A 19,123-nucleotide genomic window follows, 5' to 3' on the forward strand; every position below is an offset into this window, starting at 1 on the left:
AAATCTGTCAGATTTCCCACTCCAAACCAAGGGTACACAGCACCTAAGGTTCTTACTATCGGACCAAATGGACCAACATAAAAGCTAAGAAGTGGGCAGAGGAAGGAATGTGAGGACAATAAGATAAGGAAGATAAAAGAAGAAAGGAGCTGAAATAGCAGAAAAGGGGGTCAGGAGGAAACATCTATTGGGTGAAAACAGTAAGAGGTGACAAGAAGTTGTCTCTGATAATGATTGGGTCTAAATAAGCAAGGCTTCAGGTGAATTTTTGTTTCAGAAATAACTTTGGCTGTCATCCTGACTCTACTGGGTTTTGCCATTCTGGCTATTTTGCTAACAAGATGGACACGATGCAAGCAAAATGGTAAGTAACAATGAGTCAAAATGGAGATTTCTTGTGAAAGTCACAGAGGGAGAAATGCCAAGATTCAGTCTGAGTTCACTTCTACTTCTCACATAGCAAGAGACTTTGCCAATATACTGGGAATCCACTTCAATACATAAATCAAAGAATCTCTGACCGATTAGTGATTCCTCCTGCACTTTTAGACTCCCAAAGCTCATGTTACCAATAATGTCAACCAAAATAATCAGAATTTAACAATAGAAATAACAAGAATACTCCAAAAGAAAATTATCTGAGCTCCAAGGTAAATTACCTGAGGGGGAAAAAAAAATGGAAGACAGAAGACAATACGCTAGTAAACACCACTAGCTAGTATCATAAGAAAAGAATTCACGAATTTTAGTGACAATATTGGGAGGTGATAAGAAGAGACAGATATAGAGTAGTACTTGTCAGTGAAACAAAGATGGGACTCATAAAGGAAATGACCTATTTCTATGCCATGAGATCTCTCTTTCCAGAATTTTTATCAGTATCTTTCCCTCTCCCTTCTAGTCAGCTGCATCCCCTCCCAATTTCTCATCCTTAATGCCTATGAGCCCTCAAAGAATAAGTAGTGTGGAAGGATAGACAGAACAGGGCTGGCTGGAGGCATTGAAAAGAGGTGGAAGCCAGTAATGCATCATATCAAGAGGGCCACCTTAGGAGCAAAGAAACACAGCTTAGAGTAAGGAGAGCTGGGACAGGAGGAAGAACATCTCTCACAAGTAGTTAATAGAAATATTTTTGCTTAATTCTTCCACAGAAATTGATGTCTCAAGATACAGTTCAGAACAAAGTAAGTACTTATACCCATAAGAAAAATAAAGATAGTAAGAATTTATAGAATTTCCAAAAGTCAGGGTCCAGATCTCTCTTGTTTACTGTCGTATTTCCAGCACCTTGCATAGTGCATCATTTCATGAACTGAACTCCTAAGTAACTGAGAGAAACCCACCAGAGATTTCTATGCAGCACTGAGTACCTAACTGGAGCTGGGCAGAATGAATTATGTTTAATAGTGGGTAGGTCCGCATGATCCTAAGGCTCTCTTCACATGCCTCCTACGGTCTGAGAGCAGCAACAAAGATACTAAGCCATGGAAACAGCACACTCCTCTGGCAATGGAGCAGGTCTAAATCTAGTAGTGAAGAGGGACTCAGCAAGGTGGCTAGATAGAAGAATCTCATGTAGTTAGGAATAACAAGAGTGAACACAACTAAGATAATTATGATTGAGAAAGAGAGCACCAAGTTCAAGATGTAAAGAGGTGAAGCAGATTTCCCATGGCAATGTCCAATGAGATGCCAAAGTTGTTGATTAAAAGACAAACAGGAGCTAGGTGTGGAGTACCAAGAAGGAAAAGCCAATTTCAGGCCCCTTCTGATTATTATTTAGCCGGCTAATATTATGAAACTGATGACTGCTACAGTCACCTATCATCTTGTGCTCCCACTACTTATGCACAGTTCCTAGTTCCTGCAGAGTAAATTAATTCTCATCATTATGCACTACTGGGAGTGCATGTCTACATTAGCTCTCAGTCTTAAAGCCCTGCTAATTTTCATGAAGCAAAATCATGGAGGTCTCTCTCCTTTCTTCTCCAGGTGCTAGTCTTTTGGACTATGAAGACAGTACAGGTAAATAGATTAGGAACTGGTAGAGAATCAATGGAGGAATGTGTTATTTAGAGAAAAAAAATGGACTCCCCCTTTGAGCATGATTTGTTAGGTCAGCATATCTTTTGCTGTTATAATATCCAACTGCCAATCCATCTCTCTATGCACATATATTTGCATGTGTGTGTGTGTGTATATGTGTGTGAGAGGGAGAGAAAGATCTGTGCATTTTTCTCAGAGAAGGCAAATATATCCCATTCCTACAACCATTAAAAGAATCTTTTCCAGCTCCTGTTTATCCTAAGATCTGGAAATATTAAGGAACCTCTCTGAAACAATTTCTTAGGTGTGTAAATAGGGATAAAATACATAATTCATGAGTTGTCATGAAGATTGAATAGTATACGTGAAAAGACATTTTGTAAGCTATAAAGTACAATATAATAGGGGAGCACAATTTGTATTATTACCTCTATTTTAGAAGATGAAATTGATGCTCAAAAAGGTTAAGAGACTTATTCAAATTCACCTAGCAAAGGAAGGAGTTGGATAGCAAACCCAGGTTTTTGGCCCTGAGTTCAGTACTCATATTCTTACACCATTTTATCCCTACTTGGTTTAAGACAAAAAAGTCTCATATTATACTGAATTCTAGTATTTATTATTATTATTAATAGTTATACTCTGTCCCTAAAATCAGGACATATCATCTGACATGAGTGACAAATAATGATAAAGCTTATCTGAAATAAAACATCCAGACATCTGATGGTTCTTAGGAGATTCCAAGGCACTCTCTACTTTTTTGTAGGGACACACACACACACACACACACACACACACACATGCTGCAAGCATATAGATTCATATCCCCAAGAGGAATAAAAAGAAGAGGCAGCTTCATCACTCTCCTGGCTGTCCATGCCTCACATCTGGGACTCTTGGTCCATTCCTCTTCTTACCTCTATGATTCACCTGTCATGACCAACAAGAGTGAAAAGCAAAAGGCCATGGCATAACCTCTTTCTTTTCTCAAATGGAATCCAAAGGAAATGGGAACATCTGGGAAAGTAGAAAAATCTCTTAGTAGTTGGATTTAGACTAATGATGAAACATTTCTTGATGGGCTATTAATAAAAATAATCTGTTTTTTTCCCAAAAGACTTTTCCTTTCAGAGATCTAAAAGAGGACAAGATCAACAGATTTTCACTTAATAAGAAATAATGTAAACATAGTTCTCAAAGTAGAATCTCATTATGTTTTCATCTTATCTTTTAGGATTCCGACATTCATATTCAACAGAAAGTGGTAAATAAATTAGATACTGAATTGTTAGGAAACTAATACAGAAATCTTTTTATGAGAAATTAAGAATCTTGTTTTTTTTCCTCAACCCTCTAGACACTTCATATGATGATCTAGGTAAGTATATTTAGAGATTATGGTAAAATTAAAGGAAAATCAATGTTTTTTCCTGTTATAACATGACGGGCTGTAAAACCTACCCAAGTAGAAAGGCAGGAAACCAAAGTAGCACATAAAAGATTCTGAGAAGTGTTCACCTTCACACTATGAGGCCCCAGTGCTGTCCAATTCCTTTCCTTTCCACCTCCTAACCAGTTAACAAAAGTAATCTGACTACTCAAGAGAATTTCAATATCTCAGATCTCAGAAATGCTAACCACTATATTAATATAAATGTTAAGAAATGGAGAAATAAATCCCTGAAATTCATCACATTAGGGTATAACCTGTGCATTGAAATTTCAAGGGCACAAAGAAGTGCTGTTATTGTCTACTGTTGTCATTTACATCTCATGTAAACAAACCTCCTCAGTAACAATTAATCATCAGAACACCACATTTAACCAGTGTACGAAGCTACCTGAATGTGTTTAAGGGTACACAGACAAGCAAAATAAACTGTATATAATAGGAAAGAAAGAGAATTAACATGCACTCACCACCTTCTATGTGCTAGTCACTCTGGTGAGCATTTTCATTTTACTTTATTTTATATCTACAAAAGACCCTGGCAACCATACAAGGATGAATTACCACAAAATCGCACCCTGGCTGTCCAATACCTCTACTAGCCTACAGGTTGCTTTGGAGCAAATTAGAGAGTGCTCCTTCCTCCAAACAGATGCAGCTCCACACCAGAGATGCTGTTAGGGATTTCAGTCCCCATATTCCTTTGTGCAGTGAACAACCTATACAACTATAAAACAGTGGTCCTGAATACATATATATGAGAGGCATCTCTTAATTTGTCAAAACCCAAGTCCTAATCCCTTCCTTGCACAGGTACTGGCACCTGTATTCGCCCAGTTGCTCAGGCCATCTACCGTGGAATCATCTTTAACCCCTTTCTCTCACTCTGCTCATCTCCGATACTTGTGAATTATATTCCAAATCAGACCACTTTTCACCACAATGACAATCTTAGCCCAAGTACCAACATCTCTTACCTGACCTACTTCAACTGTCCCCTAACTTACTTCCTTGATTCTACCTCTTGCTCTCTTATAGTCTATTCTCCTCATCAGTCAGAGTGATCCTTAATAAGAAAGTTCTTAAATAAATCAATTAATTTACTATACATTGTTATCCCTAATTTATAGAGAAAAATGTATGCATGAAAAATGTTAGTGACTTGCCCAAGGCCACAGGACTTGCAAGTGACTCAACCTGGATATGAACTTAGAACTATCTGACTCCAGATTTCATGTAGTTAGAGAGTTTATTCTTGCACAATGTCGTAATATCTTAATTATTAATTTCCTGCTGATAGATATTTAGCTTACAGTCTGCAATCTTAGCTCCTTTCAGTTCCAGGCTACACTTGCATTCTTAGGGAAAACTTGCCTTAGTAAACATTTTGTTGTTGTCTCAATATGCCATGATTCAAAATTCTTAAAACCAAATGACAATTTATTTCTCTGACTTTACAATCACTTCTAAGGTGGTCCTTTAAATAATAATCATTCTAAGTTTCTAAGTTCCCAAGCTCTATTAGCCTTCCCTCTATCACTTCTGGACATAGAAATATAAATTTCCTGATTAAATTGAGATTATGGAAATCCTCTGACAGAAAAATATTAGGTAAGATCATTATACTAGGTTAGGTACATGAAAGTTAGTACTTAAATCTTAGCTGAATTTAACTATATCACATATATATTGAAATTACCATGATAATTCAAAATTTTTGAAATGTACTGAGTTTATTTTTAATGCTATTAATTTTTATAGTAAATGTTAAGTGTAGCACATGAAAGTGTTCTGCATCTCTTAGTATTTTCTATTTTTAAAATACCCACAGAACCATGAGAAACAAGTAACATTAGGGTAAAACAGAGAAGATTTTGCATGTTTTGGACCTAATTTCCATCACAACAACAACTAAGTATGGAAAAAAAACACTCATTTCAGAAAACGAGCTAAGAAAAAAAGTACACGCTGTCTCTGCATTTCTCGACAGATCTTTATTTATATTTTCATAAACTACCAATGATACCATCATGCAACATAACTTGTTATTTCCAGTGTCAGAATTATTTATTTTTATACTTTCATGCAAACAATAGTGATAACATGATCAGTTTTTGTGTAATTTGCTTTGTCAGTCTCCAGATCTTGTAGAAAGTCTCTTTCCACAACATCACTAAGAAACAAGTTTTAGGTCATAGGATGCACATCCAGTCACAATAAATAAATGCATATGTATTCAATATAATTTGCCATATCTTCCTTGAACTTGAATTCTCAACCAGCTGAGTAAATATTTTGCTATTTCTTCTCTTACTTGACCTCAAGTTATTTTATAACTAATATATTGGTCTGTTTCAGTGTTTCCATGTATAGTTTATCATTTCTCTTCACTACACACATTAACTTTAGTTAACCTTTGCCAGCTTTTTCAAGTCATTCAATTCATAAATTAAGCCATGAGGCGATTTTACCTCCAGTTTCTTGCCTAGTTGGATACTGGAGGGTGTTGATTAGGTAATCCTCTGTAAGGATATCAAAACTACAGAAATAAAAAATTCAAACCGCTTTTTCTTCATTTTTTGTGTGTTTTTAGAGGGATCCAAAGGAGATTACAGTAAGTATTCTCTAGTTTCTCAATGAAAATTTGCTTCCCACTAGTAACATTCCCCTAGATTGTAAATACTTTGAGGAAAGAGAAATCCTATCAGTTCATGTGAATACTAAGCAATAGATAAAATCTCCTAGTGCTGGTTTAGAATGGTCTGTCAGTAACAAACAAGTTTCCAAATTGACTGAGAGGAAAGGAAAAAAATGGAGAAGATCATGAGAGAGAGAAAAGGGAAATGATAAAGATAAAGGAAGAGAAGAGAAAAAGATGGAAAGGAGGGAGGGATGAGGGCAGAGAAAAATGTAAGCCACAGAGTTTCATAGAAATAGCATCTATCCACTAAAAGATGAAAACTTTTATAGAGATTGAGAGAGATAGCTGGAGTGGCCTCCAGTACCCACCACCAGGTCAGTAGATCTCCCAGGGTCTGGGCTTCAACTCCTGAGAAGAGGTCACAATGATTGAAGAGGATATGCAAAGGTTAGAGATCTAAATTCTGATGATCCGCCTAATGTCTCTGTGTGTGTGTGTGTGTGTGTGTGTGTGTGTGTGTGTGTTTTAGCACCATCAGCCAACTCCCTAGGTAAGTTCTTCGTGGTTTTCTTTGAATTCTACTACATCTGTGCAAATCCTGTAGTTGCTGTATTTTCTTTCTCTTAAAGAAGTTTTAAAAATAAAGTATAAAAATAATTAACACTTGTAAATCCACACCCTAGATTTGACAACTGGTATTTTGTTATATTTCTCAAGTGACAGATAACATAGAAATCTCTTTTATCCCCATCCCTAGACCCATTCCACTCTCAACTCTTCCCAAAGACTTATAAATGCATCGTAAATATCTTTAAGTTTATTTTCATATATTTATATAATCTCTGTGTATCACTGAATGATATACAGTATTGTTTTGCATGTATTTTAAAAATTTTACAAAATGGCATCATTCTGAAAGTATCATTACAACTTGTGTTTTTCCCAAAAACTTTCTAATATTGAGATATATAGAAATCCAGGTTATGTATTTCAATTTTTGAACAATATTTCAAATTATGAATATGTAATATTTTTTCTACTCTTTCCCTAACACATTCTCAATGTTTCCAGTTTCTGCTATCATAAATAATACTGCAAGATGGCCTTAAGTAGGTGGAAAACAGTTTATCCAGGGCACATAACCTGAAGTGAGATTAATGAATCACATCATATGAACATTTATTTTACGTAATTTAGGCATATTTTTAATTTACTAGCTATTGTTTAATTGAGTCCCATGGTAGTTACACAGGAGGCATACCAACATGTATAAAAGTTTCCCATTTTCCTGCATCAATAACAACCCTAGATTTGTCATACTTCCACATTATTGCCATTTCAATAACTGTAAAATTTATTAATTTGCATTTTCCTGCTCACTCCTCAAATTGAGTACCATCTCATATGTTTAACAGCTAGTTATTGTGTGTGATACAGATTCTTTGAACGATGTCAGACTTTCGAGGCCTTATAAATAAACTTAAAACCATTTTTTATGGGTTGGGTTCAGAATTTTAGCCACAGATGTACGTATCAGCCCAAGCTTATTACCTTTATTATTCTAACATTCTCTACTGTTATCCTTTTACATGATGTATTAGTTTCTGAGAGATATGTTTAAACCTTCAACTACAATTGTCTCCTTTCACTGTCACTTTTCTTTTTAATACTGCTCATTTTTCATGCTCATATTTTGATTGTTGTTAGATATATACAAGTTCATAATTGTATCTTCTTTTTTAAAATTTTGCTTTGTATAATGATATAATGTCCATCCACAGCCTCATGAATATTTTTGGCTAAATTCTACGTTATGTGATATTAATATTGCTCCAAAACCTTTGTTGTAATATATATTTGCCTGTTATATATTTTTTCTTTTCTTTTCTTTTGAACCTGAGTTTATTTTTGTCTCAGTCATGCCTTCTTTAAATAGCATATTGGTTGTCTTTGTTCACATTAACAATTGTAAAATTTTCTCTCTTAATATATAAATTTAATTCATTTCACATTTATTGTAAATTGCTGATATATTTTATCTAAGTTCTGCCAATTTATATTGTGTTTTCTATTTACCATGTTTTGCTCTTTTATTTTTATTTTTATTTATTTGTTTTTGGTGAGGAAGATTGGCCCTGAGCTAACATCTGTTGCCAGTCTTCCTCTTTTTGCTTGAAGATGATCCCTGAGCTAACATCTGTGCCAGTCTTCCTCTACTTTGTATATGGGATGGCCCCACAGCATGCCTAGATGAGCAGTGTGTAGGTCTGCACCCGGGATCCAAACCTGCGAACATCAGGCCACTGAAGCAGAACACACACAAACTTAATCACTACACCACTGGGCCAGCCCCTGTTCTTCTGTCTTTTTAATCTTCTTTCCTACCTTCTATCAGACTGTTAGATTTCCTTGTTCCTTTTGTTTTATTTTACTAGTATTGGTGGGTTTTATTTTATTTGTCCTTACATTTGTAACATGCATACTGCTTAATTTTTCTTAAAAAATCTAATCAGTATCTTTTTCTTCCTCCAAGATTAGACAATAAATTTTATTTGACCATCTTCCCTTTCAACATCTTCCATGTTGTTTTATGATATGATTTTTAAAAACAAAAGTTATTTACTTTTTTGCAATCAATAGACATAAAAATGTTTCAGCATTTTTTCTGTTTATCATTGTTTGCCGCATACTGTGCCTTTCCTCTTCTTGCCTAAATACAATCTTTTAGTGGTTCTTTAAACCCTATATGTGTGTGAAAAATTGTCTAAGGCTTTGTAAGACTAAAAATAGCTTTACCTCACCTTCAGTCTTAAATCAGAGTTTAGCTGAATATATGATTGACGACTATTTTTTCTCATTACTTTGAAGATTTATTCCATTTTTTTCTAGCATTTATTATTGTTGATGGCAATCTACTACTAGTTTGATGATTGTTCCTAAGTAGATATGATTTTAAGATCTTCTCTTTATCCTTGTATTCTGCATTTTAATTATGGTGTTATCTGGGTGTGAGATTAACTTCGTTTACCCTGCTTAGGACTCAAAATTTTCCATTCTGTGGACTCATATCTTTCTTTAATTATAGAAAGTTCTTAACCTTAACTGCTATAAATATATCCTATATTTAAATATCTATCTAACTAACAAACTACAGTCTCTCCTTCTAAAATTCCTATCAAATATTTGTAAAAATTCTCCTCCCATCTTTCACATCTGGTAACTTCTCTTTTATATTATTCATCTGCATTAATTAAGTTAGCCCCATAAATAAACAGATAAACCCTAAAATCCCAGTGGTTCTATTCATAATATTCTGTAAAATCAGGAATGCCTAAGTTGGTGGTTGGCTCTTATCTCAGCAATGACTTAGGCATTCAAATTCATCTTATCGTATGTCTCAACTGTCTTAAACTAATAGCTTGAGCTCACCACGACTGCCTTAAGTGAGCAGAGGGGAAAAAGCTTGGAGATCATGAGTGGGAGGCTTTTATGGATAAGCCTGGATGTTGTCTCACACATCACTTCCAAAAACATTAGATTGGCTAGAACTCAATTATATGGCCACACCTAACTGCAAGGGAATCTGGGAGAAGAATCTAACCATGTCATATTAGTTTTCTATTGCTAGTATAACAAATTACCACAAACTTAATGGCTTAAAACAAGAAAAATTTATTATCTTACAATTCTATATGTTAGAAATCTGACATATATCTCACCCTGATAAAATCAGGGTGTTAGCAGGGCTACATTCCTTCTGGAAGTTCTAGGAGCAAATCTATTTCCTTGCTTTTTCAGCTTCTAGAGGCTACCCACATTCCTCGGCTCATGGTTCCCTTCCTCCAACTTCAAAACTAGCAAAAATAAACCAAGCCCTCACATCACATCACTGTGTCCCTTCTTCCATTGTCACATCTCTTTCTCTGACTCCCTTCAACCTCTTGTTTCCACTTTTAACAACTCTTATAATTTCATTGGGCCTACACAGAAAATCCAGGATAATCTCCCTATTTTAAGATCAGCTGACTAGCAGCCTTAATTCCATCTGTAACCTTAATTCCCTTTTGCCATGTAACCTAACATATTCACAGTTTCTGGGGATTAGGACGTAGACATCTAGGGGTGAGCGGGTTCTTATGCCTACCATACATGTACCTTGGAGAAAAAGGAAATTAGTTTGGTGAAAAGCAAGGCAATTTCTGTCACATCATCTCTTTATTTCTCTATGCTGGGTCCTGGATGAATTCTCTCAAATTTATCATTTATTACTTCTTTCTTCAGTTGAGTCTGTTCTCTTTGTTTATCTACCTAATGATTTTTAAAATTTAATGACTATATTGTCTAAATCTGCCCTTTCCATTTTGCTCTTTATCAAATGCAGCTGCTCCTGATAATGTTACTCTTGATTTATGGATTCTATTTCTTCTTTTGTATCTTTGAGTATTTGAAACACACCTGTTTGAAAATTCCTTTTAAATTGCTCTACTTATATGTGTTGTTCCCTTTGTTGTGGCTACTGTCTGTCATGTCAGTAAGTCTCCTCAAATGTATTTTATCTTTAGTCAGTCAGCTCATTGGTTATCATTTGTTTGAGTTCCTCATAAACTCTCTGCTGTGCAATAATTCTATTAAAGCGTAGATTTCATAGGTCAGTTTTTATATTAGTTTCTATACTCATAGTTTCTTCCCTACATGAGGGGATTAAATGTGGGCTCTACACCTGAACTCAGCCTACAGTGAGGGTTCTCTCATTGCTGAACACTCAATTTCCAACCCTGGCCTGGTACAAATAGGTCACTTCCTACATACCCTGGCCAATAGGTAGGGATTAATGGTGCCATTTTCACAGATAGTGCTTTTATCAGCCTTTGATATACAAGAAGACTACTCTTAGGTTCTTATAATGTACAAGGCTTGTGGCCTTGATTTCTGCTCCTGATCAGGTATTGAAAATCCAACTCACAATAAGATATTCATGTGGGTGGTGAAACTTCTCATTCACTATCAAAATTATGGGTTCCTTCTTGATATATGGCTCTTGAAGACTTCTCTTTCTAGTTTTTAAGCTCAGGTCTACATTTTGAAACTTTAAAAAATATTGTGCCCAATTTTTCTAAGTGATTACAGAAGAGAGTGAAATATCTATCTTGATAGCAAGCCCCCTTTCCCTGCCTTAACTCTTTATCTTCTAGTATCAGATACAGCCTGAATTCACTTTTTGTTATTCAGCATCCTCATAGGCCACAAATGATTTTTGGAAAGTGGAAACCCCCTGTTGAAGCAATTAAGTGGTAATAGTTTGTTGTAACAAAAGATCTTTCAAACAAAGGGGAAAAAAGAATGAAAATTGAGAGGAGGAGGAAGAGAGGCAGAGAATGAAAAGAGGAAAAGAACAAAAAAGTAGCAAGATCACAAATGAAAGAAGAAAGACACAGAGGCAGAAAAATTTCCATGGACTGAGAAACTAGCAATCCCCCACAATTTTTATTCTCTTACTAAAAGAAATTAAAAGATAGATTGCATAGATCTTGCAATCCTCCTCTACCACAAGAGTATTACTGAGGAAATTTACAAACGTCTGAAGTTTACACCCAAAAAGTAATCTGTAAATGGGTATCCTCCTGCCCACCACACTGCATTGCAACTGATAATAGAAAACAAGATGTGACCCGTTGCTGCCCTCTTTGCCACAAGCTCTTCCTAATATAGTAGCTATGGAATCTAAGTTCTTCCTGAGACACTCAGATCTCACTCTTGTTTTGTCTTCTTTTAGCACTGTCTCTATCACATATTGGTAAGTTCCTTTACTTTTCTTCAGTTCTGCTGACATTTACTCCCCTTTAATCAAAGGGACATTTTCCTAAATTACTCAAACTTCTTCTACTGAGATAAACAGAAGCTTGAGCTTGATATTTCTCCAATTTCTTGTTTCTACATAATGCAGACACCTCAATAATCAACCAAAAGTATAGGAAGTAAATGAAAGTGAAATGTCACAGTGAAATGTCAGCAGGAAACAGAAACAATTTCCAAATTTGTAGTGCTGGGAAAACAGAGTAAATAAAGAAGGAAGAGAGCAAGGCGTTAGGAAGAAATATGAGATGAGAATGAAGACACTACAGCATGAAAGACAAATGGTGTTATCAGTCTCCTGGGACTGTCAAAGCTTTGTATTGCTGAGAGGAAAGGGAAGCCTTCCTCGGAGATGTCCCCACGTCTGGCTGGAAGCAATGGAAATATCTCCCTGGGCCAAACTGACACTCAAGAGTTTGGTGCTCACAGAAGCTCCTGGTTCTGATATTCCTCCCCTCAAAAATGTATAGTTTTTGAGCCAGACAATCACATAAACTTCTTACTTCTGTTTCTTTTTAGGAGAACAAAGAGGTATTTCCTAATTCTAATTCTCTGGCGTATCACAGAGCTGGGGAACATTCCCTGACTCTGCCTAGCTCTTGTCCCTCACCTTAGCTTTCTTCCCATCACAGAGCATTTTATCTGAAATTAATGAGAACTTTGGAAAATGAAAAGCCCACTGATTAACAAAAGAATAAAGAGGTAACTGAACTAAAATGGTTTTAGCTGTCTATGATGGTTTCAGCAAAACAATGAAAACTTCTTAACTTAGAAATAGGAGGGAAGAAAAAAGAGAGTTGTGAAGAGAGCAGGGAGTGGGAGCAGGGGACAAAGAGAGAGTTGTAATTAAAGTTGTGTTTATTGAGTCCACATTTACAGGTATTACACATGAGAAACTGAAGTTCAAGGACATTAACTTGCCCAAGGACACATAGTTAGTAAAAGGTAAAAGTGAGGTTCTAAATTTTGACTTCAAGTCCTGAGCTTGTCCAGCTACCCCCAGGACACCATTAAATATATTTAATTTTACAATTCAAAGTATCTTTTTGAAATAAAAGGTTTATGTCAAAGAATTTAGGAAACTGTGTATATGTAAAAAATATAACTTTAATTTTTAAAATATAATTTGAAAGTCTTAAAATGTGAATTAATTTACTCTCAAAATTATTTTGCTAGCTCAATACTATGACATAACCTTATCCCATGAATAAGGCTGTTTTATTGTATATATACAACTCTTAAAAGGAGCCCTTGGAAAACTATCGAGCTCAATATTTTATTACTTTTATAATCAAAATAGGTTTGATTTAGTTTTGTTCTCATCTAATTATGTCATAGAAAGGATGATTTACTATAGGAAAAAAGTAAAATATCTTCAGGCTGAAGTGTATACTTTAACAATTTAGGGTATACAGCTAAACAATAAACTCAGAACTTTAATTTCTCCTGCAAAATTTTCAGGGAATCCATGTGAGTCAGGCTTGCCAGTAAAGCCCAGAAATAGTTCAATGGGCTGCAACTGCTATGGCCAAGACAACATAATTTGCTTTACCTGGAAACTAGAATAATCCCCCATTTATACTACAGGAATTAGCAACATTGTGAATGTACTGAATGCCATTGAATTGTTCACTTTAAAATGGTTAAAGTGAAACACATAGAGCCAGAGATTGGATTGGTGGTTAACAGAGGGGAAGGAGGGAGGGGGAAGGGTGAAAGGGATAATTAGGCACACATGTGTGGTGATGGCTGGTAATTAGTCTTCGGGTGGTGAACATGATGTAATCTACACAGAATTCAAAATATATTATGATGCACATCTGAAAGTTATATAATGTTATAATCCAATGTTACTGCAATAAAAAAAAGCATTTTTAAAAACATTAAAAATGGTTAAAATGTTAAATTTTAAGTTACGTGTATTTTACTACAATAAAAAAATAAACTGAAAACTAGAGAGATATTTAAAAATAACAAGAAGCATGAGGGATGATTTCATAACCCAGAAAATAACAAAATGGACTAGGAGTCAGATGACAGGTTCTAGTGCCACATGTGCCTCTGATTTATTTGGTACTTCAGACAAGACATGGTTTCTAGTTTTACCATCTGTAAAATTAAAAAGTCGGACTAGGTCATCTTTAAAATCCCTTATAACTCTAACATTCTCCAGTCCTAGTTACAATAATTATAAATGCTTTTGCTTACCATGAAAAGGAAATGAATTTTCCAAGCTGATAGGGAAAGAGAAGGTAGGGGAAAATAAGAAAAAGTTGTAAGGAAGGCAATAGAAGCAAAGTAATTTTGGCAAATTCAATTGTTTGAATTGAGTCTACCATGTACTAGACTCTATTCTAAATGCTGCGTAAATAAGGCAGACATGATCCCTACTTCATAGAAAGCATACAGCTTAGTAAAATAAGACAAAATAACATGTGAACAAATAATTTCAAATTGTGGTAAATTCTATGGAGAAAATAAATTAGGATAATGTTGATACAATGAGATCTGGCAGGGCCAGCCCAGTGCTGTAGTGGTTAGGTTTGCACACTCTGCTTCTGCATCTTGGGGTTCGCAGGTTCAGATCCCTGGCAGAGGGCTACCCACCGCTCATCAAGCCATGTTGTGGCAGCATCCCACATACAAAATAGAGGAAGATTGGCACAGATGTTAGCTCAGCAACAATCTTCCTCAAGCAAAAACAGGAAGACTGGCAACAGATGTTAGCTCAGGATCAATCTTCCTCACCCAATAAATAAATAAATAAATAAATAAATAAACAAATAAATAAATGAGATTTGGGAGTGAGGATCTTTAGCTAGGAGATTACAGAAAACTTCTCTGAGGAGATATTTTTACTGAGATATAAATGATGAAAAGCCTGTGGCCACATGAAGATCTTTGGGAAGATTATTCCAGGCAAAAAGTATACCAAGTCCCTGAGACAGGAAGGAGAGTGGTACATATAAAAGATTGCAAGAAGACCAGTAGCAAATGATGGTGGAGGGAGTCAAGAGGTAGGAAGGGGCCAGATCATAAAAGGCCTTTTAGACTAAGATATGGAGTACAATTCTAAGTGCCACAGTAAGCCACTGGAATGTTTTAATCAAGAAAGGGATATGGTCACATTTACACTTTAAAAAAGCAGCCCTGCCTTCTGGTAGAGAATGAAAAGGTAGGGATGGTAGGGAAGGACCAGGATATTGGTAGATATTAGCAAGAAGGAGGGATGTACAGAGTAAAGTCTTGTATGTGCATCAGAGAAACAGGGATTCCTAAAGGAGGAGAAAGTGTCTGGAAACAGCAATAGGGAATGAGAATGACATTTACATATATCCAGGCCTTGCAGTACGTGGGACTAAGAATAAAAAATAGCCATTGCTCAGAGGGCTGCAAAAGACAGTATTTTTTTTAAACTTTTTATTGAGATTATGATAGTTTACAACCTTGTGAAATTTTAGTTGTACATTATTGTTTGTCAGTCATGTTGTAGGTGCACCACTTCACCCTTTGTGCCCACTCCCTACCCTGTCTTTCCCCTGGTAACCACTAATCTGTTCTCTTTGTCTACATGTTTAACTCCCACACATGAGTGGAGTCATACAGAGATTGTCTTTCTCTATCTGGCTTATTTCATTTAACATAATACCCTCAAGTTCCAGCCATGTTCTTGTGAATGGGACAATTTTATTCTTTTTTATGGCTGAGTAGTATTCCATTGTATACATATGCCATATCTTCTTTATCCAATCATCAGTTGATGGGCACTTAGGTTACTTCCACATCTTGGCTATTGTAAATAATGCTGCAATGAACATAGGGGTGCATGGGACTTTTGGAATTGCTGATTTCAAGTTCTTTGGTTAGATATCCAGTAGTGGGATGGCTGGGTCATATGGTATTTCTATTTTTAATTTTTGGATAAATCTCCACACTGTTTTCCATAGTGGCTGCACCAGTTTGCTTTCCTACCAACAGTGTATGAGGGTTCCTTTTTCTCCACAACCTCTCCAACATTTGCTACTTTTTGTTTTGGTTATTTTTGCCATTCTAACGGGTATTAAGGTGATATCTTAGTGTAGTTTTGATTTGCATTTCCCTGATGATCACTGATGATGAGTATCTTTTTATGTGCCTATTGGCCATCCGTATATCTTCTTTAGAGAAATGTCTGTTCATGTACCCTTGCCCACTTTTTTGATCGGGTTGTTTGATATTTTGTTGTTGAGTTGCGTGAGTTCTTTATACAGTATGGAGATTAACCCTTTGAGAGACACAGTATTTTAAAGGACAGTCAAGCTTGTCAAAACAAGATGGTGAAGAGAACATTTGGAGAAGTTAAGGATATAGGAGAATTTGCTGATATGAATTCCAGACAATATGGTGAATTGGGGTTTTAGAGAGTAAGGAGAGGTGGAAAGAAGATCAGATTAGCAATTATACCAATTATTATGATAACAAGCACCCTGAAGACGAGGATTACCCTCTGACGATGAATAAATTAAATGAGGATATGACACATGTTGGGATTAATCTTAGAGGAAGGTGAGTAATTAGTTATTATACAGAGTTTTTAGCTGAAAGATACAGGAGGCCACCAGGAAGCTATTCAGCCCTGAAGTTCAAGATGATGCGAGGTCCTGCAGAATGGGTGGGGCTCTCTGGAAAGGTCATTCTCACAGGCAACTCACTGGACTGTGGTAACTTGGGGAAGAGGCTCTAAAACCAGGAGCTCAAAGGGCTTGATCCTATTATTTCTTTGAAAATCTCAAACCAGCATAGTGCTCAAGGCAGAGGAGGCTATGGGCCATCCCTCCCACAGATATACATAGATTAGGACGGCAGTTCAAAACATTGATACAATAATTAATACGTATTCAGCATATGTGCCAGGCTCTGTTCATATTCATAACAATCCTATGAAGTAGATATTATTATAAATTGTATTTTTAAAATAAATAAACTTAGCATTGAAAAAGTTAAGTAGCTTGTGCAAGGTCACACAGCTAGTAAGTAAATGAACAAGGATTTAAATCCAAGTATTCTAGCACCTGATCACTCATTGTTTAATGAAGACTAATTTGTTTAGTTTTATTTAGTTTTAGTTTATCGAAAACTAATTAAGATCCCCTTCCTAAAAAGACTTCAATTATAATTATAATGCTTTTTAAACAAATTGATCCAGACATTTGTGGGTTTTTTGTTATTATTCCTCAGTGTCAACTCCAGGAACCATATTTAAGTCTCTTTTCTATTTCTCAATTCAAGAAAGAGAAATGAGAGTAAATGGGTAAAAAGAAAGGAGTATATAGGGCAACTAAAGAAAGTTTAACCAAGATTAAGGTCTTCCAAGTTCCCTTACGAGTTTCAACCTTTACAGAGGCTGAAAAGAAAGAGTAAATGGGCCTCTCTGCTCATCACCAGTCTTACGTATCTTTCTGGGCCTTGGCCACAGCACCAAAGTACAGGATCCTCAAACAATCTGTGACCAAATCACACCACAGGAGCATAGGGGATTTGATACTCCCTGGGGAGGGGAGTGTGAGGGCTTCTTTCTGATGCTTCTGTTCAAAGGGGGATTAACTTTGATGCCTTTAAGCAGTTGACCTCATGAATTTATCTGTGTGTCCATTTAGCATGGCTTACAAGGGGAGAGAGCATATTCCCAGTTGCTTCTCTACCATGAACCCTTGGTGTCTGAGGACCTTCTCTTCCCTGTCTGCCCTTTCTTAGGCAGGCCTTAAGTTTCGAATGTCAGCCTTTTGCTTCCCCTTATTCCTAGATTTTTGGGGTTTTTTTAAAGATTGGCCCTGAGCTAACATCTGTTGCCAATCTTCCTCTTTTTTCTTTCTACCCAAAGTCCCCCAGTACATAGTTGTATATCCTAGTTGTAGGTCCTTCTAGTTCTTCTACGTGGGATGCCGCCTCAGCATGGCTTGATGAGCTATGCTAGGTCCACGCCCAGAATTCAAACCAGTAAACCCTGAATCTCAGAAGCAGAGTGCACAAACTTAGCCACTTGGCCACAGGGCCAGCTTCCCCTTATTGCTAGATTTTATCATTAAGGCTGAAAGGCCCAGGAATACAGGACTTCATCTTGTGAATTTAGACTAATTGAATCAATAAAGGTTGAGCTGAAGAGAACGTTGTTAAACCCTATCATTTTAGAGATTAGTTAAGGTTACAAAACATGATGGGAATTATCAAACTTCACATAGCAATTTAACATCCAACATAAGGCAAATAAGACAAATTTTCAGCCTTTCTCCACTAAATATAATAAAGGCTCATTCTACAATAGTTTGTATATTACTATTATTGTCATAATTATTATCATGAAAATTTCCACAAGTCTTCCCTATAATTTAGATCATTTTACAAGAGGAGCACTCCAGAGGTTAGTAAAAAGAACAGAAAAAAATTGGTAGTTTCAATATGTAGGAAAGAAATTACTTTTTAAAAGAATATTCCAGAAAGAACAGAAAGAGGAGAAAATTGTGTGGGGTATAGAGGAAAGTGCACTGTACTTAGAGTCATAAAAATTGAAGGCTAAAACCGCCTATAATTTTAGCATACCCAGGCACAGACCACCCCCCCAGCCTCAGTTTTCTTTTTTTTTTTTAATGAAATTAGAGCCTTTCTAACATTGCCCTTCTTGGGTTTGTGAAGTGATCACATAATGAAGAGGGGGCTCTCCAAACTGAAAAGAGAAAAAAAAAGAAAGGAAGGGAATGGAAAATAGGGGAAAGGTGCTGAATGAAATCAGAATATTGGAAAAATAGTAACCTGGATACTCTCCTGAAGACTTTCATTCCTGGATAGTGTCCAAGGGGGAAGAAGATTCCAGACCTGCAGGTGTGGTAACCTATGTGCCTACAGGGGAATAGAGGGTCTAATGTATTCTGACGGTGCAATTTCTGGAGAGAGACTTGGGAAATGGGCGGATTACTTAAACCAATAACTCTAGGCTAATCTGAATATTTGCTGTTGTTCTTTGCCTTTTACCGCAAGGTTCTGTAAGTTTTTCCTCTAGAATGTTTCAAAATCTGGTATTGTAGGGCTCCTCTACTAGGCAGAGGACGTCTCCCTGTCTTATCTGTTCCCTGCTGTGTCAGAGTGACAGGGCTTGA

At 36.2% G+C, this 19,123-nt stretch overlaps 1 protein-coding gene across 1 annotated transcript in view; it reads left to right on the forward strand.

The window, feature by feature from the left end:
* Window positions 1-267: 267 nt before the first annotated feature.
* Window positions 268-19,123, forward strand: part of TSBP1 (testis expressed basic protein 1) — a gene marked incomplete at its 5' end in the record, with an annotated part of 70,913 nt that continues 52,057 nt past the window's right edge. Inside the window, 5 exon segments of the mRNA XM_046640961.1 lie at window positions 268-364; window positions 1,152-1,184; window positions 1,993-2,025; window positions 3,284-3,313; window positions 3,407-3,427. Of these exon segments, the coding sequence (XP_046496917.1) occupies window positions 268-364; window positions 1,152-1,184; window positions 1,993-2,025; window positions 3,284-3,313; window positions 3,407-3,427 (214 nt within the window).

This window comes from Equus quagga, chromosome 15 (assembly GCF_021613505.1).
Source record: "Equus quagga isolate Etosha38 chromosome 15, UCLA_HA_Equagga_1.0, whole genome shotgun sequence".
NCBI classification, from domain to species: Eukaryota; Metazoa; Chordata; class Mammalia; order Perissodactyla; family Equidae; genus Equus; species Equus quagga.